Below are 25,784 nucleotides of genomic sequence, written 5' to 3' on the forward strand. Positions count from 1 at the left end.
AGTGGCCAAAAATAATATCTTTAAAAGTTACAGATATTTCTTGTTGTATATTAACTTTAATAAATGTTTCAATATCTTTCCATAGTTGTTCAGTATAGAAACAGATAGACAGTTTCTGTGTTCACTTGGCAAAATGAGCATCTTGTATCAATATTGGTTTTATATTTAATCATATAATATTTAGCAGGGTAAAATGTATTTATTATTTTGAAAGACACTTCTTTTACTTTATTGGTGAGAAAATATTTTTGTTGTAAAGATCATTTTCCAATTTAAATTTTTAAATAAATTATTCCAGTAAAAGATTGCAGGAGATATTGAGATAATATCTTCAAGAAACAGGCATCTAACTTTCTTGTTTCTATTTTTTTTCCTGAAAAACATATTTTACCTATAGGAGTGTCTATTGGCTCAGGGAAAGTAGTAGTTATAGTAGTAGAGTGAGTGTAATTCTTAAAAATTTTTTGACCGTAGTTGCTTCATTCATGGGTATCATAACCGACGTAACATTATTGTTTCCATGGTTTCAAAGTAGACGCTTCAGTCTTCATCAGTTCTTGTTGGGATAAGTAGTTCTTTTTAGGCACCAACTCATGCTACGTCACTTTGCGCAAACTACAAATCCCACAATTCCATTGCAGCGTGAAAAGTTTTTCACTGAAGTACGTTTTGATGAAGCTATAACCCATACTGTAAATTGCTGCTATATAGACTTTTCAAACATGTGAAAATATTATATTATATTACTATCTAAACACATGCCCAAGTACAAGCGACCATGGCATCTCCCATACACAGACCGGATATTTTTCGTTGGAAAACAACAAAGACTAAAACACCAGGCAGTAATAAGGCGAGTAAAACCTCTTCCTTTTTGCTCACTCAGTTCTTCACATATTTATATTCGTAGTGGAGTTTCCTTTTTACAATATTCAGCCAGAGGTATTAATCTAAATAAATGTCACACTCGGGTTAGCTTCGGTCATGCACATTGGTTATTAATAATGAATGAATGGATTTGTGGCTCAGCAGAAGAATTTAGCTCAAATGTGCAATGCAAACCCGCAATAGAGCCAGTTTAAGGTGAGACGGCATATTTAGTCAGGGTTTAAATGTGTCAGGCCAGTGTGACAAAATATTCAATTTATGTCAACTTCAGGCATCAACAAGGCTGGAAACTTCTTAAATTAGGTTATCAGCTTATGACTGTAGAGAAGCCAGTAATACATTTTTGATGACTCAGTCTATTTTTGAATTGAAGCAATGGGCAGAGCTGAATTCATATCTCATATTGCAGGTGCAGCTGAATGAGAATGACATAAAACAGTGGGTGAAGGTAAGTACATTTCAATCATTTGAATACATGTCATGCGAAAAATTAATGTGTATGTATGTCTTCCTTTGGGAAAAAGAAGTGTGCTTAATTATACTGAATGTGGACTTATACTTGCAGATAATATAATATTAATGAAATAATCACTTAAAGGGATAGTTCACCCAAAAATAAAGATTCTGTTTACTAATACTCATCCTCAAGTTGTTCCAAACTTATATGAATGTCTTTGTTCTGCTGAACACAAAAGAAGATATTTTGAAGAATACGGTTAACCAAACATTTGATATGCTCCATTGACTTTCATAGTATTGAAAAAAAAAAAAAAATACTATGAAAGTCAATGGGCCCATCACCTTTTTGGTTATCGACATTCTGACAGAAGTATCCTTTAAGCGTTCTTAAATAGGAAGCACTTTCATTACTTTTTCTTAACATACAGTGCACAGCATAAATGAATACCCCCCCCCCCCCCCCCCCCCACTTAGAAGACATGTTAGGGTTCTTTAGAGATATAATGTTCCAGAAAGTCTGCTTAATCAATTACCAAAGAAGCATGTCAAAATTATTCAGGAAAATAAGATTTTCTTATCAAGGAGATAAAATGTTGTGTAGCAAAAATGACTACACCCTCCTAAAAGTTACTAAATAAAATGAAATACAATTTTTCTGGTGTAAGTTTAAGGCAATGTTTGATCAACAGGTAAGTATGTTAAACCAAAACATTTAAAGAGAAGTAATTTCTTGACAATTAAAAGTGTTATATAGCCCACTGAATCATTCTTAATGCTGACAACAATGGAAGCACTTGGGAGAAAACTGTCAGGAGACTTATTTCTTAGCATAAAAGAGGACAGTGGTAAAAGAGGATTACCAAATCATTGTTTGAAGTGTGAAAATATAGCAAAAGTAACACAGAAATTCAAAAACAATTTGAAATTCAAAAACAATCAGGTCTTCATTTTAAGCTTTCATTTAGTGATGAGGGATTTTTTTGCTAGACAAAGAGCAGGAGACATACCAAGCGAGTGTCTCAGAGCCAGCAAAAGCTATGGAAAGAGTGACTGTTTATCTCACAGAGTAAGATGCAGCCTGCAGGAATGAAATGCATGGTTGTTGTTCTCACTGGAACTACATAGTGTAGCCAAATAAAACAAAATAAAGTCAGTTAGCCATTTCCAAAGCCCATATTTACAAAATATAGATTCTGGGAATCAATCCTCTGGTCTCATGAGACCAAATCAATCATTCTGGATCTAACAGCATCCAAAATGTTCTGGTGTTGCTAGAGGAGGAGTACAGTGAGAAGTGCCTGGTTCCCACAGTAAAGTTCAGTGGTAGTAAAGCTCTTATATAGGGATGTATGAGTGCTGAAGGTGTGAGGGAGTTGTGCTTTATCAATGCTGTCATGAATTCCCTCACCACTGTGTAATTTAATACACAAACTTGAAACAGAAGATGTTACCTTTTCCTCATTCCCTGAATTGTTCAACATGACAATGAGGCATTCTCCCAAAGTGAAAAACCTTCTGTGGACATGGATTGCACTCAATCTTAACACTCTTGAGCACCTATTTGGGATTCTGTAGAGACGAGTTGAGCAACACTCCCCATTAAAGATCAGGGCATTTAAGGAGCTCATCATCCAGGAGTTAAACTGGTCAGATGTGTTTGTCATGAACTTTTACACTCCGTGCCAAGAAGGGTCAGAGCAGTATATTCAAAATTATGGAGGGCATACTAAGTGCTATAATATTATACATTTGTTGAATTAAATCTAAGGTGTACTCATTTCTCCAATCCTTAATTTAAACAAAATTGGCTAATTTACTTATTTTATGGCTATTAATGACATATATTTTTCAGTTTTTATTATGTATATGTTTAATACATTTTAGTTTTGCCATCTTTCCATGAATTGTATCAGTGATCATAAAGAAAATACATCTTTTGTATTTGTTCAGAGGGGGTGTACTCATTTATGCTGTGCACTGTACTTAAGTACACTTTAAAAAAGTGCACACTGTAATATTTTTGCTTAATTGCAATTAACATTCCGAAAGTATCCGAAAGCATATTAGTCATTTGCTATTGTTGAGATCTCATGATCTCACCCTTACGCCAGTAAACAAGTCATCAGAGAAGAGGTGTCACTGCAAGAGGGAGAGGAAGTTATTTTGATTAAATATTATGATGCACATGAATTTCAAAAACAGATAAATCATTTATAATAAATGCTGCAATATTCCATAAAAAGAAAAAGAATTGTCAATTTAGATTTCATGAGGACTTATAGTATATTCTTTCTGTAATAAGTACTCTCTTTTTTTTTAAGTATGCTAAAGTGTACTTTTTCACAAGAGATGCAGTGTCTGAGTTAATGTATACAATTTTCTTTTTTTCATTATTAAAATTTCTGTTGTATTCTCATTCTCCTCAGAGGGTGGAGATGGCTTCAGAGTTTGCTGTAGCTGAGGTGTTTTCAATGAAGAAACCACATGGTGGTAAAAACAGTATGGCACTGCAGAGCGTTGAGCAGCTACAGGATCATGATGATGCATACAGTGAAGGTAGTCTTTAATCAATTAATATTCAGCACTTAATACATATGCAGATTTTTAAATCAAAACCACACTGATGTGTCCTTATTCTTGTATTCCATAGCTCAGTCTATTCTAAGTGAATGGATGAACCAGAAATTACGACTGGAGCTTGAAATGGATGATGACGAAGAGGAAGAGGAGATGAGTTCCAATAAAAAGGATGATTCAGAATGCAAACAACTTGTTAAGACCGCACAACATAGTTATAATAACTTTGATGGTACAAATGAAAATAGTTTTCCTTTAAGTTTACCTTAAAGATCCCATGAAATCCTAAACCATAGTTATTTTAGGCTTATGCTTTATATATATATATATATATATATATATATATATATATATATATATATATATATATATATATATATTTTTTTTTTTTTTTTTTTTTTTTTTTCAGTTTTCAGAAATGTTGTTCTTTTGTCATTTTTGTATTTACATATATATAAACATATATATGTGTGTGTGTGTGTGTGTGTGTGTGTGTATATATAGAGAGAGAGAGCTGTAATTTTGTTTTTATTTCAGTTTTAGTAATTTTTGTAACATTTCTAATTTTCGTTTATGTTTTTTGAGTTTAAGTGTTTCATCAATATTTGTATTATATTTTATTTCAGCTTTATTTCAATTACAGAGAACAATTTTTTCATAGTTAATAATAATTTAATACTAAACTGGAGTTTCTCTTTTTGATTTTTAGACATGTACTTTCATCTAGAGCAAGAAGAGGATAATTCCGTAGTGCACAATTTCCTCCAGGACCTGATGGAAACCGAGGTGTTGGACTTTGGAATAATGGAGAACCTAAAAGTAGACTCTGAACTGAGTAAGAAGAAATGGAGGGACCCTAGCATCACTATGGAGGTGCGTCACAAGCAGGTAAAGGAGAACCGCATACGCAGAGATGCAGAGCTTGACAAACTGCGTAAAGAGAAGGACGCGCTTAAGGAGGCGCGAGAGGAAGCGTGGCAACTGGAGCAGGAGAAGCAGAGAAAGAAGAGACAGCAGGCACGCAGACAGGAAGAACTGATACAGCAGGAGATGATTCGCTTGCGTAGAGAGATGGAGGAAAAGAGGAGTGTGGAGCAGCTTGCACGAAACATGTACAACAATCACAAATGTTTTGGACACTCGAGCCATTATTAAAAATGTATGAATGTCGAAATATCAAACAAAGTGGCATCTGCAAACTAATGATGTTAAAACTTTTCTCACAACTAACTTCACTTCTCATTTTTACTGCCCAAGGTGATTTTTAGTGATTGTATGAAGTCAGTTCCCCTTAAGTTCATACCAGGGCCTGTTCAAAGGACCATGGGGCTTTGGGGCACAAATGTCCCAGTATATTCACTACAGTTGTTCTATAATATATGCATGGTTGTTTAACTTTGTATTTTCCTCAATTGCGGTTTTAGGACAAGACCGTTGGTGAAAAGTAGCCTAGTTAGAAGGATCAGGTCATACATTTAATGAGGATAAATTTCTATATTTCTCACTGCTTGGGGCCCCTTGGACCCTGAAGCCAACCAGAAAGAGTCTAAATACATTGGTATTAATTTGAAGTGCAGCATTATAGTTTAAAACCTAACAAACATATTGTTGTGAAATATGTTTGATGTTTTTTCTTGAAGAGTGTGTTTGTCCTATTTTTTTTTTTTTTTAAATAAATGTCACTCGGTTTGATATTTTCTCATTTAATGAAATGACATGAATACATTTTTAAGTGTGTTTTAAGTGTCCAGACACTTTTTGGGGTCACTGTATATCATTTTCCAATTTAAATGGCATTTAATTTTTTGAAGAGATGATTGCATGACATTTTAATTTCAATCTTATACAGGGAGAGGGAAAAGCTTCAGAAACAAAGGGCCACTAAGAGCGCCGTCATTCCAAAATGTCATAATTCCACACAGAACAAACAGAACAAAGACCTTCAACTTAAGCTGAAGAAGCTGGAAGCCAAAGTTTACCTTCTCAATTTGCAGGTTAGAAGATATTACAGTTTAATTATATTGTATGCAATGAATACTTCGTTTTTTTGGGTAGCAATTTATTTCACGGTTCTATTCCGCATGGACATACTATGTACTTTTTATAGTAATTATAATAACTAGGTTATAACTAGCTAACCCTGAACTTACCCATAAACCTAACCTTAACCTATGTAGTTACCTTGTATTGCCTACTACTTTCTAAGTACACTGTAAGTGCAAGTAAGTGCACGTACTGTAAAATAAAGTTTTTTTTTATTGGTTGCATATATGTTTTAGTGCATTCGCAGGCATTTTACAGCATGGTACTCTGTGATAATGGAGAGGAGGGTGCGCATGGGCAAGGCAGCGGCGCTGTGTGATTGGAGGAGGCAGCTGAGGGCGTGGCGGGCATGGCGGGCTCTTGTTTGGGCCAAAAGAGAGGAGAAAGAGGCTGAAAGGACTGAAGAAGAGCTCAGACAGGAGCACAGGTAGAAGAACTCGATTTATAAAAGCCTGTCACTGTGAACATAGGGCTTGATAAACATTTGAAAGAAAAAAGCTCTTTAACTAAACGATTAGACTAAAAGAGCATGTTAATTGCTTAATTAAAGGTTAATTAAAAGCTTTCATTCATCTTGGCAGCATTGGCAGTCAGACTGGTTTCAAGTCATATCTGTCATTCCCACAGGCGCAGTCAGCAGGCGGTGGAGAGTGACCGCAGGAGGCTTTTGAGGCGCTGCCTCAGTGATTGGCGTGTGTGGTGTCAGGTGGAACTTCATCGCAAGGAGCTTCTCCAACAACAAGAAGAAACCCGACGTAAAATGACTGCCTTGATCAGTGCGGCTGCTTCTGGGAAACTAGGGGCAGAAAAATCTCCACCAATTACCAACCCACCTGAAACGCTCAGTCTTACAGAACACATCAGCCATCAGGTGAGGGCATGCACTGTAATATTTTTCTATTCTGATGAAACTATTCCACAAACTCTCTTTATCCCACCACAGGAAGTGCCAGTGGCTCCAGAAAGCAGTTCACCCACTGTACAAGCCACTAAAAGCACAGGCCGTTCGGAGGCCCCACCAACCCAAGCCTGGCAGGTAACGCGTCGTCATGCCGCTCTCTCAATGGCTGAGCTACGACGGGCCCGTCAGGGGCAACAGCAGCAGACCACCCGAAGTGGAAGTGCAGAGCGTGGCGGTGGACAGTTCAAACACGGCCATGTGGCCCTGCAGCAAACTGTAGCAGAGCAGAGGCGCCTTCTGAAAGAGCAACAGGAGCAGATTCAGCAACTGCAAGAGAGACAGAACATTCTGGAACTGAGACACGAGGCAGAGAAATCGGCACTGTTAGCAACAGGTCCTCCTGGAGCTATAAGCACATGCTGTCCACCTAAACCCAACACAAATACTGCAAGAGAAAGTGCAGAAACACCAAGGTACGTCATATGTGTGTAGCATATTCCAAATATCTTTTTTTTTTTTTTTTGTATAAAGATAATCAGCCCTCCTTCCCCCATTTTTATTCATAATAAATTAAATAATGAACTACAATTAAAAAATTATGAATTTATTACAATTAGCAAATACTATTATTTTCTACACTTACAGTTATAATTTACAAATGTATGTTACAATTTAAATTAAGGCTGTAACCATGTTTTGAACATTGTGGGGGACTAAAGTTTTTTTTTTTCTAAAGAAAATTAAATAATTAATGAATTCAAAGGGATTTAAGGGAATAAAGAAGAAAGAAGAATGGTAAAATAAGTTCTAGGTTGTGAAGTAGTCCAATTAAACTCTTTGCAAATAATATTTTATTTAAAAATATTCACACATTCACTCTTGTTTATATGTCTTAATATGTCAAAAATGTAAAAAAAGAAAAAAGAAAAAAAAAAGGTCTTGTCTCATCACATTTAGTTATAAATGACATCATTTAAATGATTGCATATTTTCAATTCAAAATGGAGAAATTCCATAAAAAAGTTGAGTAGTTTGCATTACTGTATGTTACTGTGGGTCATTAAACAGATCCATCATAAAACAGCTGTCAAATATTACATTTTCAGATACTTATATCTTACCACGCACGGACCCTTTCACTGTAAAAATTAAAAGCGCTGTATTGGGATTCACACTCGTCCTCAGTTAATAGTAAGCCCCGCCTTCTTTGATCTGATTGGCCATCATTTTGACATTGACAAACACTGTTACACTGCCTAAAAATGTAACTTTTTAAACAAACTGGCATCATAACAACAAACAGAGCAGTGTGTAATGGAGTGGGGGGGGGCAATTTGGCCATTTCCAATTATTGGAATTATATCAATGCCTATGGTGGTTACAGCCCTGATTTAATATAATTTTAGTATATTCATGTATGAAAAAACAGGAGAATCCCACACACTATCAACTTGCAAAGCAATAAAAAAAGTAAAAATAAAACACTTTTTTTATTGCTTTGCAAGTTGATAGTGTGCGGGATTCTCCTGTTTTTTCATATTTTGACTATACCGGTCTTTTTTCCTACGCACCTATCTGTCACCTACAGGTGTGCGACGCCAATTATTCATAGTAAATTAATGTAAAAATATATTATTACATATAATGCACTACCGTTCTATAGGTTGGGGTCAGTAAGATTTTTTCTTTTTTTTTAATTAATAGAAATTAATGCTTTTCTTCAGCAATGACACATTAAATTGGTCAAAAGTAGCAGTAAAAACTTTATGATGTTACCAAAAAAAAAAAAAAATGTATTTCTGTCACGGATTGGCAGAGAGACAAAAGGTGAGATCCAAGTGCAATCTTTAATGGAGTAATCCAAGCTCGTAGTCAGACAGGCAAGGGTCAAAATCCAGATTACAGTCCATAATAAACAATGAAACAGAAACAAAAGCCAGAGACAAAACAGAAGCCGGTGACATGAAATGAAACCACGATAACAAAAGCAAAGACAACCCAAGTAGAAATAGACAGACACTAATGAACATAACACAAGACAGCTGGGTGCAATGAAGAGGTAATGAGTCCGGGAAGTGAGTTCTGGGAAATGAAGTTCAAGTGTAGAAAACAAGAGTCCGGGTTGGAGTGCCCTCTAGTGGCTGATAGGGCACTCTCACTAGTGATCATGACAATTTCAAATAAATGCTGTCGTTTTAAACTTTCTATTCATCAAAGAATCCTAAAGAAAATGTGTAAACATTTCCACAAAAATATTAAGCATCACATTCGTTTTCAGTATTGATAATAATAAGAAATGTTTCTTGAGCAGCAAATCAGCATATTAGAATGATTTCTGAATGATCATGTGACACTGAAGACTGGAGTAATGATGCTTAAAATTCAGCTTTGCCATCACAGGAATAAATTACATTTAAAAATAAGTTATTTTCAATTATAATGATATTTCACAATATTTTCACTGTATTTTTGATCAAATATGTGCAGCCTTGTTGAGCATAACATACTTTCAAAAATATTAAAAAGTCTTACCAACCCCAAACTTTTGAACTATACTGAGTTACTTGCAATATCATTATTTTTATTGTATAGTATTTATTTTTATTTATTACTTTGAGAATGAGATTTTTTTTTTTTTTTTTTTTTTACAGTAGGCTAATAACTATTGATGAATTTGGTTCAAATGTGCTTAACTGGCATGAAAATAATGTCATAATGCAAAAAATCTAAAAAATAGGATTAATTATATTTGTTTGAAATATAATGCCATATTTTCTTTCTTTTTTTCGATTTTGGGGTGAAATATGATGCTGAACTTTCTTGACATTTTTCATGAGATTAATCCTTTGCATGGATAGAACAGAATAAATACAGAATGTAATATTCAAGTGCTCAATGTAATCCCTCTAGATTTCACCAATGGGTCACTTCCCACTGCTGTTCTATCCATGTGTGTGTGTGTGTGTGGGGTTGGGGGGTGGGGGGGTCTGTGTGTGTCTGTATCTTTGTCTGTGTTTGTGTGTGTGTGTGGGAGAGACAGAATATTTGTTATTAGTCACAATATCACAAAGATATTCATGCTCTTTACAATCCCAGAACAAAGACTGCCTCAGGGGATAACGCCAGCAGCCACACTGACCAAAAATCATCTCTGCATCGTTCAGCACTTCCCCATCCTACAGTACAAGGTCAGTCATACACATACACAATCAAGCAGTTGGAAAAACTGTCACTATGGTGGTTCCAAGCATGGAAAATGAATTTCATGGCTATGCCCTAGATTTAAATCCTCTCTGATACTAAATGCATTGAATACAGATGCACATAATCACTATACACTCATAATCCACTTGTGCGAAAACTATGCAAGCCCAGAACAATACCAAACCTGCACAATAGCTCCTCCATGTGATAAATCTCGAGTTTCATTGTTGATGAATGCAAAGTCATATTTGTTCGATAATCAGGGTTGTTTGAGAATCTGAGGGAGTTGGTGTACATGTCTGCGTCTCTCAGCGGGAGGTTGTTAACAGCCTCCACAACTCAATATCCTGCTGAGTAAAAGACCCTATCGACTCTACAAAAACATCCACCATTTATGATATTATTGCTCAATCTGCGAGGTGGACTGTCGTGGCCTTGGCAGAGATGAGGTTTTGAAAGTGAAACACTGACAAGCTATTGCCCTGCTCAGATCTGATCCAAACTTTTCCTCCCAAAACGCAAGGCCTCATATTGCAATCAGAGACTGTTGTACATGGTGATTGTGTAACCTAGTGTTTTTCCACCTCCTACACTTAAATATATATATATATATATATATATATATATATATATATATATATATATATATATATATATATATATATTTGTAATAAAATAAATGATTTATAAATTATTTTAGCCCATTTTATTGAATATCATTCCTTATATTTAAAACATATTTAATTTTAAAATTAAAAGTAATTTAATTTTAATTTTTAAAAATTAATAAGAAAAATATGTTTATTGAATATAATTTTAAAGGTGCAGTGTGTAAATTTTAGTGGCATCTAGCAGTGAGGTTGCGAATTGTTTAGTCCACCGCTCACCTCTTCCTTTCGAAGCACATAGAAAAGCTACGGTGGCCGACACAGGACAAAGATGTCGTCGTCTGAGACAGTAGAGAGTAGCCAGTCAAGCAATGAGGTTTCTTCTTTCTTCTAACAAAGAATGGTCTCTGCTTCAGACGACGACTACTACTACTTCTTTGTGCGTATTCAACTTAGTGACGATGCAAGCTGCCTCTAAAAACACCAACAAAGAAGAACAACAACAACATAGTGACGAAACGCACTCTGTAGAGCAGTTTGTCCATTTAGGGCTGCTGTAGAAACATGCTGACGCAAAATGGTGACTTGACATGGAGGGGGGACCCGCAGTGTATGTAGACAGAAATGGCTCATTCTAAGGAAATAAAAACATAATGGTTCATTGTAAAAGGTCTTTATGCACCACTGAAAACATAGTTATGTATATTATATTGCATTTCTGTCAATAGATCTAAAATTGACACGCTGCACCTTTAAATTAATTTCATAATTTTCTCATTCAGATAAGCTTCACATTGGTGTGCTTGTATTTTAAGTTTTTTTTTCTCCATAAAAACACTGCATATTAACTATTTGTAAATTAATATTAAAATAATTAATTAATTTATAAGTTATTAAAATTAATAAGAAATGTCTGATTTTATTTAATTTTGTCATTTTTTCATTTAGGTGAGCTTTGCATTGGTGAGCTTGTATTTTCAAAACTTATCAACATTTTCCCCCATAAAAAACACTGCATATGAGATATTTTTAAATTAATAATTTAGCAATTATTAAAAATTAATAAGATAAGTCTATGTTTATTTAATACAATTGTTTAAATTTAATGTTATAATTTTCTCATTCTAGTGAGCTTGACTTTGGTGAGCTTGTATTTTCAGAACTGATTTAATATTTTTCCCCATTAAAAAAACCTGTATATTAGCTGCACAATGTCTACAGAGGAAGTAAACTGATAACTAGTTAACTCTTCGTGACAGCATAGAATATTATGTAATAAAAAAACGGGATATGCTACAGGGGTAATTTTCCCCCATTTTTTAAATATCCAGAACATTTTTGTCACTTTTGTTGGCATTTTTGCTTCAAGTCCTGGTTAATTTCTGATCCCGGTTGCAATATGTGACTTAACTGATACTACAAATGATGGGATTTTGAGCAAAAACAGTCGGGTGGTATGACATGAAATGCCGCCATGAATACAAATGCAAGCAGCACAAAAACAAACTTGTCTTGTATCACAGAACCATAAGATCAGAAGAACATACAGCAGAACTTCACAGTGACCCTTTAATCTCACCCTTAACTGATGTCTCTGTCTCCCCCCAACTGTGTCTCTCACTTTTCTTTTTTCATGTTTCTTTCAGCCATGGAGGAACGAGCACGCCAGCGCGCCGAGCGCCGGAGAGAGATTGAGGAGCAGAGGAGACAGAAGCAGGAGGAGAAACTGGTAAGACATGCTTCTCTTGAGGGATGGACATAAGTGAATACGATGACACAAACCTCTCCTTTTTTGTTCTTTAGGCTCAAATGAAGGCAGCCGAGGAGGAAAGGCTCAGAGCTGAGGAAGAAGAGAAACAAAAGGAGGTAGAGAGGAAGAAGGAAGAGAAAAGGCAGCAGAGGAAGGTCTGTGGCGAAACACATTATCATGGATTTATAGGCTTTACATAATTAGATTATGTTATTATTAGTGGCTGTTATTTAACTGGCAGCTGATACCTCAAATCATGGCTTGGCTTGTTAAGGAGAGGTGTGTTTTCACTTTTATAAGTAACTATTTCAGCTCGTTCGGATGATTGTCAGCTTTTTAGGATAATGAAATGGGTGAAAAATATCCCAAGCCTTATCTAGGGACCAGAATGCCAGAGTGCAACCACCTGGAGCCCCCTAGCAACTGATTAGCAATATGCTAAAAAGCATTCAAAATAACTTGGCAACAGCATATAGCCAACGAGTTTTACATAAGCAAGCGCATCTAGAAAATGTAAAAAGTGGCTTATTTATTCATCATGTTTATGCATTCATCATGTAATGAACTTAGAGGGAGCTTGAGAAGCAGAAGAGAGCAGAACGGGAACAAGAACTGTCAAAGCGGGCGTCCCAACACTACCTCAGAACCCTGTTACTGCACCGAGGCCTGGCACCATGGAAACGCCTGCTGGAGCAAAGCCATGTCAACACACAGGTCAGTGGTGTTGCAAACACACACACATTCATGCCCTACAGTAACAATGCAGGCCATTTGCCTGCTTTCCAGACAAACACTCGCACGCTCAATTATTCATCCAAAGAGTTATGGGCCGCTCATACACAGACAGGAAGACCAGCTGTTGCCTTGCATTAACTCTTGGTCCTTTCCCCAAATTTTAATGATGTTTACAGTATACTGTTGCGTTTTTCCACCTGGCCAACCACCTGTTTTCAAAATAAATTAACAGAGAGCGGATATCTGAGACTGAGAGGAAGAGATTGACAAGGACAGAGACACAAAGAGAGAAACAGATGATGGAATTGCTTTGGATTCAGACTTTGCATTGTTGTTTAGATATTGATCCACATAAATGAGAGCAGAAACCTCAAGGTCCAATTAGTTGCATGTGCCTCTTTATCTTTACAGTACCAACAGGAAGTCAGCAGGGAAAGTTTGCGAACCAGTGCATGAGATGATGACACTGTTAATTAAAGCTGACAGTTATTTATGTTCAGGTGCTTTTGCCTTTTCGGTCTCCTCCAGAGAGCGGTGGATCATTGCACTCTGGCTCTGCAGAGAAGCTGCTTCTGCTCTTGGCGGCAGTCTGTGGATGAGGCCCACGCAGAGAGAGAGGCCAGTGCCAACCAGCTGTATCACCGGATCCTGCTTCAGAGGGCTGTGTGTAGCTGGAAAAGGGTAAAAACGCCACACACGCGTTACCTGTGAATGATTAGAAAAGCTTCAGATTTTGAGACAACCTAATGTCTATGATGACATTTGGTATAGCCACAGGGTGTCTTATCAACTTATTATAAATAAATAAATATATAAATACATTTATAATCATTTTTTATTCATTATTTTACTATTAATATCTTATCTTATTAATGTCTTATTAATGTCTTATCGATTTACTACAAATAAATAATTTAATTAATTTTATAAATGTCATTATTTATTCATTGTCTTATTTCTTATTATTAATATTTAATTGTTTGTTTATTTAAAAATAACCTTACTAAATATACAGATATATATTTATTTAAAGACGTATAAATAAATAATTGTATTGTTTATAATAAATTACATTTTTGAGACATCTTAAAATGAAATTTGGTACAAAATGTGTCTTTATAAATGTATATTTTTAATAAATGTATAATAAATTAAATAAATATTTATTATTTATTCTTTTTTTTTCAATATTTTTATTTTAATATTGTTTTTTTGAAAATAGTCTTATCAATATAAGTAAATATACAGACATTTATTTATAGACAAATAATTTTTATTGTTTACAATAAATTCAATTAAAATGTAAGATTTTTTAGTTTCTATAAAAAATGTATTGTGGTCTTAATAAATAATTAATTTATAATAAATTAAATATTATAAATTACATATTTATAACTTATTCATTCATTTAATATTAATATTTCTTTGTTTAAAAAGTACAAGTAAATATAATTGTATTATTTGTAATAAAAGAAAATTAGATTAATATTAATAAATTCATATCTAAAAATTAAATGTGTCATTATATAGATTTTTACATTTTCTGAATTTATCCCCAAAAGTCACCTCCAAGGTTATCTTATTTAATAAAACATATACATATATATAAATGTAAATATATAGACATATAAATACTTTTTATTATTTACAATAAATTCAATTAAAATTAGATATTTTGAGATATTTTAATAAAAAAATGTATTGTGGTCTTAATAAATAATTAATTTATAATAAATAAAATACATATAATTTATTCATTGTTTTAATATTAATTTGTTTGTTTAAAAAAGTACAAGTAAATATAGATTTTTATATTTAAATATATATATTTCTTTATAGACATCAATAAATAATTGTATTAATTGTAATACAAGAAAATTTGATTAATATTAATAAATTAATACATAAAAATTAAACGTACTATTATTATCTTTATACTATATTGTATATTATCTTTACATTTTCTGAAGTTATCCCCAAAACTCACCACCAAGCTTTTCTGGGTAGTTTCTTACTGGCCCAACCCAAGAGCTCACCACTAATTTATGTGCCCAAGTTTAATATTTAGGGTTAGTGATATTAATAAACCCCTATCCTTAAGTATTAGCAATTTTCTACCTTTCATTTCAATACTTACCAGTTAAAAGATCTGCGCTGTATTCTGGAAGCACGAGCCGAGCGGTTCCACAAGATAAACACCCAGAGGAAGGTGTTCACGGCACTGCTAGATCACGCTACAGAGGAGCGAATAACAGCCTGGGACAATGAGCAGCGGGCAGAGGAGCACCACAGCAGGTCAATATATGTCCCCTTCTCTCTTTACCTCATCTTGAATGTCGAGTTAGTGTGAATGTGACAGTTTTACTGCACCATAAGACCAAATCTAAAGATGAACTTGTGTAGTAGAAAAAGAATTTGTTTGGATTATTTAGCATTTGCAGTATTTAGAAAAATAAAAGCAAGTTTGCTCTGACTTTGGTACTCTGAACTATGTAGGAGAGCTGTCAAGAAGTGTTTTGCTGGCTGGAGGCGTCTTCCTGTTGTCTTGCGAGAGGAGAAAGAAAGAGAGGCACGCAGAGATGAACTCAGACGTAAAGTGGCGGAGATTTTGCCTGACTTCCGCGCCTCCCCTATGGACTCCCTGTGGCGCTCCGTAAATCCTCTTTAACCAGCAAACACAGGCTGCAACTACCAAGCTTTATATGACATCATTAAATGACATTGACAACATCTGCAGCTTGATGAGCCGCCGCGTTTAATCTTTTTACGCTTGTTTATTTGTCCATGGTACAGTTTAATTGAACAACTTGTAGAATGAAATGCATTACATTATAAACCGTCTCGCATGAGACAAATAAACATCCGGAGTTTGAAGTGTTTCATTATCTGCTTCTGTGCTCAAAAGGCATTTTAATGGAAGGAAACCAACTTTGATTCAAAAACACTGAATGGTAGCTGGATGGTAAGCAGAACAGATTTATCCCCAATTGAAGCACATGAAAAGAAAACACACACACAAAGACCCCAAACAACAAACACGAAGCTCAACATTAAACATTCATACTGAGATGACAGTTTTAAAGCTGTGTGCTGTTGCATCACATCTGATGTCCCAAAAGGCACTAAATAAAGTTTGATATTGAATGTGCATTCATATATAAGACACTTTGGAGTCGAGAGAACAAATATTAGACAATCCATAATTGATCAAACTAGCAGTGGATGTAAACCAGAAATACATATTCGTGGTAACACTTTACAATAAGGTCTCATTTGTTAACATTAATACATTAGCTAACATGAACTAACAATAAACAATATATTTTACAGCATTTATTCTGTTTGTTAATTAAAATACATTCATTTCGTTCATGCTAGTGCATTAACTAATGTTAACAGATACAGATAACTTTTGATTTTAAAATTGTATTAGTAAATGTTGAAATTAACAAATGAAACCTTATTATAAATGTAAAAACTGTAACTATAAATGGTTCCTTCTGAGTGAAATGACTAAAAAGAGTTTTTGATTAGAAAAAAAATCTAATTAAAAGAACAAAATGAATGTATTAATTCTTATTTTTATTAGTATGTAGGGAGAACTTCACATAATATCTATGTCAAGTCATGTGTAATCACTATCCACGGCAAATCATCCTGAGTAATGATGCACTCGATGTTGAATTACACTGTAGAGATGTAATATACTACAACACTGCCATCTACTGATCCACAACATTCAACTGACTCTTGATGAGGCCTTGACCACAATGTTTGGAGCCATAAAACTGACTCTGGAATGGATGTTGAAGGCATTAAGTAGCACAACATTATACTTCACTGTAGTATATGAGTGATAATTCACTTTAAAGTCAGACCTTTCCATCAGCAGACACTGCCAGTTTAGTGTCTACACCAGATCTGATGGTTTATGGTTTGATGACTCTGAAGCCTTGCTCATGGTCAAGAATTCAGTCCAATTACTACGGAAACCTCGGGAGTAAACGCCAGTGTCGATGATTAGACCCCAGAGACGGCTGCGACCGGTTTTCTCTCTCAGAGCCAGGCGTGCCTCGCGTTCGGTCACGTTGAAGCTGACGTTGATAAGCTGTAAGATCAGCAGGTGCAGCAAACCTCCTGTCACTAAACTGCTGTACCAGGCACAGGTGAAACAGAGAGCAGAACTGACCAACAGAAAGATGAAGACAGATGGGTTGATTATTAACATGTTATATTAAGCACATAAAAACTTAAAGGGTTAGTTCACCCAAAAATGAAAATTCTGTCATTTACTCACCCTCAAGTTGTTCCAAACCTGTATAAAACAAGAGGAAGATATTTGGAAGAATGTTTGTAACCAAGCAGATCTCGCCCCCCCCCCCCCATTGACTACCATAGTATTTATTTTTCCTACTATGCTAGTAAATGGGGGGCGAGATCTGTTTGGTTACTGACATTTTTCCAAATATCTTCCTTTGTGTTCAACAGAACAAAGAAATTTATACAGGTTTGGAACAACTTGAGGGGAGTAAAATGATGACAGAATTTTTCTTTTTGGTCGAACTATCCCTTTAAATGAAAATTAAGATGAAACTGAAAATCTAAAATAAAAGCTAATTCAAAATATTAATAAATGCTATAATAGTATATATATATTTTTATATATATATATATATATATATATATATATATTTTTTTTTTTTTAATACTAAAATAGCACTGCAGCCCAGAACGTCTGTCTTACGAATAGCATAATTTAGGCAAGACTAAGTGTTTATGTGAATAATGGCAGATTACACTGTGTGCAGAATTATTAGGCAAGTTGATTTTCTGATCATATTTTTTTTCCAAGCACATTTTACCAATTCCAATCACCATCAATCTTAATAACTACTATTAATATTGTTTGTAATCATTTATAAGTGATATATAATTGTTCATGAAGGTTGGAAATGAAAAACGCCTTATATTCAGGTGTGCAGAATTATTAGGCAGGTTTTCTTTTACAGGCAAGAATTTATCTTCCAGAATCTGGCAGTAAGTTTTGGAAGATCATTTTTAGTCCATCTCTGCAAGACGGACATTTCAGGATAAGAGATGGACTAAAAGTGAACTCCCACACCTTACTGCCAGATTTTGGAAGATAAATTCTTCAAACAGTGGTACAAGAGGATGTGGTGCTGGTCCTTCAGGAGTCACTCTCAAGCTGTCTGTCTATAAGGCCTATAAAAACCCAGTCTTCATGTATTTTATAACACTTCAGCTTGTGATTCTTATTAAGAGCAGGCCATTTTTTAGGATTCTTTAGCTAACCTAAGTCTCTGAGATCCTGACACCTTGCACTTCTGGAGACTCCAGGTAGGTTGCAGTTCTGGAAAATGGTGGCGCTGGAGACTAAAGGGTTCCTGATGGTTTCACACTTAATTCTTAATTATTTTGCAGTTAACATGTGTCTTTTCTTTTCCACCTGTTTTTGTATGACCCCGCTGACCCAATGAGCATTTTGCTGTCCAATGGTCATGCTTTAACTTTGCAATTTCTAGTATTGCATTAGTATTGCGTCTTTCTCATGAGTATTTAATAATTTTTGACTTTTCAGTCTGATTGAAATCTCTTTTTTGGCTCATTTTGCCTGTAAAAGAAAACCTGCCTAATAATTCTGCACACCTGAATATAAGGCGTTTTTCATTTCCAGCCTTCATGAACAATTATATATCACTTATAAATTATTAAAAACAATATTAATAGTAGTTTAAAATTAATGTGGATTGGAATTGGTAAAATGTGCTTGGAAAAAAAAATATGATCAGAAAATCAACTTGCCTAATAATTCTGCACACAGTGTATATTTGGGAAAGCCAGATTTTTGTTCTCTTAACCCTTAATGATTCTGCTAAATACTGACATGGTGCATTTGGAGCAGTTTACACAAACAGAAAGGTAACAAAATTCCATTAAATTTACTATTTAAAGTGACTTTTATATTTAAAAAAATCATCTTTTCTCATGAATAACTAATGAACTGGAAGGAACAGAGGTGGGGAATAGAAAGGTTTAAACAGAGGGTAAAACAGCATTTGTGTGTTTGTTGTTGGCTCCACACCTGTACTGCTTGTAGACGTCAGGACAGTAGAGCAGTGCAGTCATCACACTCTGATGAGGACACACGCTGCGAAGCACCAAACTGATCCCGTACAGCGACGTCAGCAGAAAGAAAACAAGCGTCAGAAGGAAACTGAGGTGATTGGCTTGTCCCACACAGCTGTTGATCCTACCACAAACCAAAATGACCAACAAGACACAGAACTGAGACCTGGAGATTCATTTACACATATTAGTTACACAGAGTAAGAAGAATGCAGAGGGTGAGATGAGATCAACTGTCTGTCTCCATTACACATATGTTTACATGAAGAGCAAGATGTTTCACAGCTGCGCTGGACACTAAAAGCCAGATTTGATGCATATTAATCCATTATGTATAATAAATGGACAGCTGGAAAATTCTGAGATTGCTTGTATCATCATATCAGTGAGGGTATTCAGTACACAGCACATGAGCTAACTAACTCAACTGGTCTGTGTGCACTCTCTTTAATTCCACTGAGGACTTTGTTTCTGGTAAGATAAAAGTATAAGAATATGCAGATAGGACTTCACCAGTATAACTAATGATAGAAGTTTGAAGGATGTGTGGCAAATTAAAAATGGGTCAGTAACCAAATCATCTCTCAAAATGCTGGTAAAGCTAATGTGTGTATTTGATAGGCTTGAAAAATATTGCATGATAATGTACCATATTTTTGCACCATTAACTTTTTTTGTATTGTGACATTATTTTCAAAGACAAATTAAATTGAAATATTCTCAAAAATTCATATTACATTTATATTTCTAATTATAAAATTATTATTAATTACAAAAATGATTATAATTATAATTGAGGATTCTTGATGGATTTTCAGTAATGCACATTATATATATTTTATATAATTTTATTACAAAATATATATATAGTATTTTGTAATTTGTACATTTAATTTAATTTTAAAATGTAATGATTACATTTTATTTATTTAATTTGCATTTATATATATATATATATATATATATATATATATATATATATATATATATATATACAGTCAAACCAAAAATTATTCAGACATTTTTTATATTTTTTATATATTTTTACTAGTGAACTATAGTTCATTTATGTAATTGAGGATAGCAAAATAAAGTAAACTATGAAGAATTTTTGGATATTATATGTCACAAAGTGGACTACCAGTAAAAATTAGTAAATTTGGAACCAAAAATTATTCAGACACTTTGACCTGACCATGTTTTGCTTAAGTGTTAGTAAGATTCATAAATGTAATATTCATTTTTTTCTGACACAGTTTAACTCTGAGATCTTATCATATTTTATTACCATTTTTTTAAACTATAGTGAATAAACTGAATTAATGAATGAATTATTCAAGGTGTCTGAACAAATTTTGGTATATATATATATATATATATATATATATATATATATATATATATATATATATTATAAATGCAAATTAAATAAATAAAAATTTAATTACTACATTTTAAAATTAAATGTACAAATTACAAAATACTATAATATATATATATATATATATATATATATATATATATATATATATATATATATATATATAAATGCAAATTAAATAAATAAAAATTTAATTACTACATTTTAAAATTAAATGTACAAATTACAAAATGCTATATATATATATATATATATATATATATATATATATATATATTTTTTTTTTTTTTTTTTTTTTTTTTTTTTTTCGTGCTGCAATATTGAGAACTTGGGGACAAACAGTGCAAAAAATACTAATGGTGCTAATTGCATGCTTTATTTTCTTTATCCTGATTTTTTTCTTTTGATTTTTTCGTGAAATATGACCCAAACAAGTTATCTGCAGATGAAATTTACCCAGATAATAATGACTGAGACCCTCTTGAATAAGGAACCCACCAGACACAGTGGTGGTCCAGACGCAGGATGCAGACTCCACAGATCCTGCAGTGTCCGGCTCTCGGGGGACGCACCACTTTGCATACTGTACACCAGTTCATCCTCTGAACACTCTCCTGTGCTGTACCAGATTCACTAATTTGTTCAGGTGGACCGGCATGATTGGCTATCACCACCTGGTGCCGTTCTCCATTTAGATAGGCAGCATCTACATCAGGTGGTGGTTTGTGATAGGTCACCGTACTATGAGTGTCAGATGGATGAGGCCTTACGTAACCCGGCCCCCTCTTGGTGATTATGAGAGAAATGACCGTAAGAGCAACACCCGCCATCACTGCTCCCAACTGAAAATGATTCACATCACCACGAGGGACGACTTCGGTGATGAAGAGGTAAAACATGTAGAAGAGGGAGAAGAGGGCGAGGCTGAGGAAGAATAAAGTGCGTCCTTTCTTTCGATGAGTGAAGTAGTAGTACCAAAGAACCATGATGGGCAATGCTGTTAGCACTAAAATACCCAGCAGGTAGTGCAAGGCTGCAATGTGCAAAAAAACAGGAAGCAGAATAAGAGGAGGGATCAATGACAGATCAACTTGTTGAGCACCAGATATCCAGGGCACCCGCAGACGATCACTGATCGTGGCGACTACCCGAGACAGGGAGTCTGGATTTTGAGGCGCCTTCTTCATCCATCTGGAAAATAAAATATTCTCATCATATTCTTCATTTAACACATTTTACTATATTTAAGGGTGTGTTCACACTTGGAAGGTTTGGTTTGATTCAAACAAACTCTGGTGCGACTGCTCTGAGTTCAGTTCATTTGAAAAAGTGTGAACGCTAACATCCGAACCATGGTGCGCACCAAACAAGTGGACCGAGACCCACATTTTCAGGGGTTCCAAGTTAACTCTGGTGCAATTTGACTGAAATATGAATGCAGCATGGACCAAAGACATTCTCAACAAACCAAAAACAGGACATGATGTCACAAGATGTGACCCTAGAAAGGATAGAATGTTCAAAAATACCTGCTTTTTTCTCATGATAGGAGCTACGTTGCCCATTACCGTTTTGTACAGGTGTCAAAAACACTGGCTACTTGCAGCAGACCTTTTTGACTCCTTGTTGTCTGTTTTGACTCCTTGACACATTTCATAAGCTGTTTTTGAGTTCTCAGCTGGTTAAAATACCACTATATGTGTGTACATAGACAGTAGCAGCCTTTGCTATGTTTCACCCGTTTCACTTAAAATGGGCCTCGCAACAGAAGCACTCGAAAAAGAGCCCTGCCCCTCACCATCATGGAAATTAACAAGGGCTAGGGGCAAAAATGGCACCTAATATAATAAAAATGCCCCCAAAATTCAAGATATATGGGGCAAAAATGTCCTAGTATGAGTTCTTGTTTTTTAATATTTATAAAAGGATATAGAGTGCTGTTTTCCTGAATATCAGCAGGATTGCCAATGTGATAGCCTATTGGTTTTATACAACAGTTCAATAAACAAGAAGTTAATGTTGGGTGACTTTCATTTTAGACTTAGAACATTGTCTATTTTTGCTTTATTTCATGAATGAAAATAGTAACAAACAAATCCACAGAGCCATTGTGTGTCTCCAAGCAACACACTGACGTTTCGTTACTAATGAATCAGCATTTTTTTTAAACGAATCGTTTGACTGAATGATGGGGGGCCTCCATCTGTTTCTTTAAAATGCCACCTCTGCACATACAACAAGCACATTTGGCCCAGCACACAGCATTGTTTTAGATGGTCGGAAAGTCTCAAAAATAGCTTATAAAATCTGGTTGTGACCATATCCTTATTCCTTTTGCTTTATATCTTTAGATCTGATGTTAAAAATGACAGTGTGAATGCTAAGTAAACCAGGACTAGATGTATAATTTTCTTTTTTGGTCTGAACCAAATGAAACAAGAGAACTGAACTACAAGTGTGAACACACCCCAAGTAGAAATCTATGAATCGAAAGTGCTATTTTAGCGGCCCCTCGCTCACCTGTCACAAGCATCATCCAAATCCTCACAGTCACAGCAACATGCTGCCATGTGACTGCGCCTGCCATGACGATCAATGAACTCACAACAGCACAGAGCATCATCCTGATCTAGTGTTCGACGGGATCTCTTCGTCATGATGTCAACTTATAAAACTTAGGTGAGGGCAGATATCAGTCCTGTGAGGGAACCAAATTTAAATTTCAGATCACATGTCTCAATTTATTAGACTCATATGGCAGACTAATAGGCAGACAAAAATATACACTGTATACTGTATTGGTCATTCATCTGACATATCCTAGAATATCCTCTATGTAAAGGTATCCCTGAGGATCCACTATCTGGGACAATATTTTCTATATGAGGCCTCTATAGATAGTTTGCACATGCTTGAGTCGCATTATGTTTAACGGTGTGGGAGAAGAGCATTGATTTGAAGATGAATCATTAATGGATGCAGGCCTGTGCATTTGAGACAGGGTTATTATAATTAACTTAAAGACTAAAACCCTACAAAATAATAATAATATTAAAAACATTTCCATGACTTGAAATAAACATTAACTGAAATAAAATATAAAACTGAAACTATTTTTTCCATCTAATTGCCATTTCTCATTTATGTTTTAATTTGAACTAAAATAACTCAAAATATATGAACTGGAACTTAATAAAAACTTATATTTAAAAAAACATGTTTTAAAAAAAAATAATATGAGTAATATGGATAAAATGACAAACCACAAAAATATTTAAAACTATAAAAGTACACTGTAAAAAAAATCTGTTAAATTTACGGTAAAAAAACAGCAGCTGTGGTTGCCAGAATTTTACCGTAATAAATACGGTAGCAACGTAAAAAAAAAAAATCTGTTAAATTTACAGTAAAATAACATTTCATTAACTGATATTAATGTTAATTTACCAACCTAATGAAGTACTAATATCTGTTTTGCACCTTTATAATACACTGACAATCACCAAACACAGTGGTGATGAGAGTCACATGATTAATCAAAGTTCATCACAAGCAGCTTTTCCACAAGCTGAGAAGGACAACACTAACATATAGAAGATGCACACAGTGTCATTCACACACACACACTAAACACCATCATGGTAACACACGTGAAATTTTAAAAATGCAATAAACATTAACAACATTAGGTGTAACATAAAACCCTAATGTACATAACTGATTAGAAAAAAATTGAGAAAAACTAAGAAGAAACAGAGTTATTTCAACGAAAATATATCAAATGTGAAGTGTCACGCAGGGAATTGTGGGAATGTCAATTTACGGTTTTTCACTGTAAATTATACAATGAATTGTTCTTTTCACTTCCAAAAACTGTGAATTTAACGGTATTTTACCGTAAAATTACATTATGTTCACCGTATATAGTACGGGAACTTTCTGTAAACCAATTAATAGTTTTTCACAGCAGCATTTTTAGAGTCTTTTACTGTTAAAATCACGGTCATTTTTTACAGTGTAGGCCTGTATCAATGATAATAAAAAATAACATTAATTTGAGAACATTCAAACAAGTATGTGCATAATATAATCTTTTATTAGTCATTATCATTAAAAACAAAAATAAATAAATAAATAAATAAATAAATAAATAAATATTTACACATATTTACACTTATGCATTTGTCAGACATTTTATCCAAAGCTACAAAGCATACAAGACAGACCTATACAACTAATCTCTTCATGCATTTACAGGCGAACTGAACCCATGACCTTGGCTGTACATTCATACAGTACAGTACAGTACAGTACAGTCAGTCAGACAGACAGACAGACAGACAGACAGACAGACAGACAGACAGACAGACAGAAAGAAAGAAAGAAAGAAAGAAAGAAAGAAAGAAAGAAAGAAAGAAAGAAAGAAAGAAAGAATGAATATGGCAGCACATTTTGAACATATTTTCAATATAAACATATTTAATTACCTAACACATTTTTACGCGCAGCTACGAGACTAGAAAGTTCGTCGGATGTAAAGCGATGAGGTTCTGATAAACGACAATACTGGGCGTCTAGAACACGTCAAACAACAAAAAATACTCATTATAATACGTAAATAAACTAATAGAGACATGTCAAACGTAACATGTGGCATGCTATGTTTCGTACTTACAGCACAAAACATTCATATTGTAGAAGAAGTTCCTTTCGGACGTGCTGTCAGTGTGAGCATCAGCTGTCAGTCTCATTTTCGGTATCGGAACGTTCTAGTCTTTTTACCCCCCTGCTCCATCACAGGTTACTCCACACTCCAGAGTCTACGAGGAGCTGCACAAGAAAAACTAAAGCAGCCCAAACCTACGAAGAGCACCAGGAAGTCGCGTAACATAAATAAACTGCAGCCGCGCACAGCACGCGCGCTTGACCGCCCTGTGAATGCGAGTGTCGAATAGACTGCCTTTATCTTCCTGACGTCAGTGCAAACTAACCCTTTCATTTCCTGATAATAAACTTTACTGAACGAACTGTATTTTTACTAAATGATTTTTACTTTCATGTCAAGGTTACCAAAAAGATCATAAACATACC

The 25,784-nt window shown here is 34.5% G+C and overlaps 2 protein-coding genes across 5 annotated transcripts; one reads left to right on the forward strand and one right to left on the reverse strand.

Moving 5' to 3' along the window:
- Positions 1 to 628: 628 nt before the first annotated feature.
- ccdc191 (coiled-coil domain containing 191) lies at positions 629 to 16,044 on the forward strand. Its single transcript, XM_048173938.1, has 16 exons — positions 629 to 853; positions 1,298 to 1,336; positions 3,774 to 3,903; positions 3,998 to 4,156; positions 4,634 to 5,036; positions 5,774 to 5,918; positions 6,204 to 6,394; positions 6,595 to 6,838; positions 6,911 to 7,341; positions 9,965 to 10,056; positions 12,327 to 12,409; positions 12,484 to 12,585; positions 13,001 to 13,144; positions 13,694 to 13,846; positions 15,306 to 15,460; positions 15,662 to 16,044. The coding sequence occupies exons 1-16, from the start codon at positions 779 to 781 to the stop codon at positions 15,831 to 15,833; spliced, it is 2,718 nt and encodes a 905-aa protein (XP_048029895.1). The 5' UTR covers positions 629 to 778; the 3' UTR covers positions 15,834 to 16,044.
- Positions 15,920 to 25,721, reverse strand: zdhhc23b (zinc finger DHHC-type palmitoyltransferase 23b). 4 transcript variants are annotated; one of them, XM_048173945.1, is made up of 6 exons: positions 25,369 to 25,721; positions 25,181 to 25,267; positions 23,214 to 23,391; positions 21,150 to 21,884; positions 19,269 to 19,436; positions 15,920 to 17,349 (listed from the first exon to the last, which is right to left on the reverse strand). In XM_048173945.1, exons 3-6 carry the CDS (start codon positions 23,348 to 23,350, stop codon positions 17,076 to 17,078), a joined length of 1,314 nt encoding a protein of 437 aa, XP_048029902.1. In that variant the 5' UTR covers positions 23,351 to 23,391; positions 25,181 to 25,267; positions 25,369 to 25,721; the 3' UTR covers positions 15,920 to 17,075. The 4 variants fall into 4 exon arrangements, with proteins under 4 accessions (XP_048029902.1, XP_048029904.1, XP_048029903.1 ...); XM_048173947.1 differs by lacking the exon at positions 25,181 to 25,267 and having other exon boundaries at positions 19,269 to 19,427; positions 21,192 to 21,884; XM_048173946.1 differs by lacking the exon at positions 25,181 to 25,267 and having other exon boundaries at positions 21,192 to 21,884.
- Positions 25,722 to 25,784: the final 63 nt, after the last annotated feature.

This window comes from Megalobrama amblycephala, linkage group LG22 (assembly GCF_018812025.1).
Source record: "Megalobrama amblycephala isolate DHTTF-2021 linkage group LG22, ASM1881202v1, whole genome shotgun sequence".
Classification (NCBI taxonomy): Eukaryota; Metazoa; Chordata; class Actinopteri; order Cypriniformes; family Xenocyprididae; genus Megalobrama; species Megalobrama amblycephala.

What these genes read in the sequence shown, in the direction of transcription:
- zdhhc23b (XM_048173944.1), bottom strand. Translation starts at nt 23,350, where the DNA reads ATGACGAAGAGATCCCGTCGAACACTAGATCAGGATGATGCTCTGTGC. An exon ending in TTGGATGATGCTTGTGACAG is followed by an intron (nt 21,885 to 23,213) that starts GTGAGCGAGGGG and finishes TTTATTTTCCAG; the next exon opens with ATGGATGAAGAAGGCGCCTC. An exon ending in TCTCAGTCATTATTATCTGG is followed by an intron (nt 19,437 to 21,149) that starts GTAAATTTCATC and finishes GGTTTGTGGTAG; the next exon opens with GATCAACAGCTGTGTGGGAC.
- ccdc191 (XM_048173938.1), top strand. Translation starts at nt 779, where the DNA reads ATGGCATCTCCCATACACAGACCGGATATTTTTCGTTGGAAAACAACA. An exon ending in GAGCAGCTTGCACGAAACAT is followed by an intron (nt 5,037 to 5,773) that starts GTACAACAATCA and finishes AATCTTATACAG; the next exon opens with GGAGAGGGAAAAGCTTCAGA. An exon ending in GAGCTCAGACAGGAGCACAG is followed by an intron (nt 6,395 to 6,594) that starts GTAGAAGAACTC and finishes TCATTCCCACAG; the next exon opens with GCGCAGTCAGCAGGCGGTGG.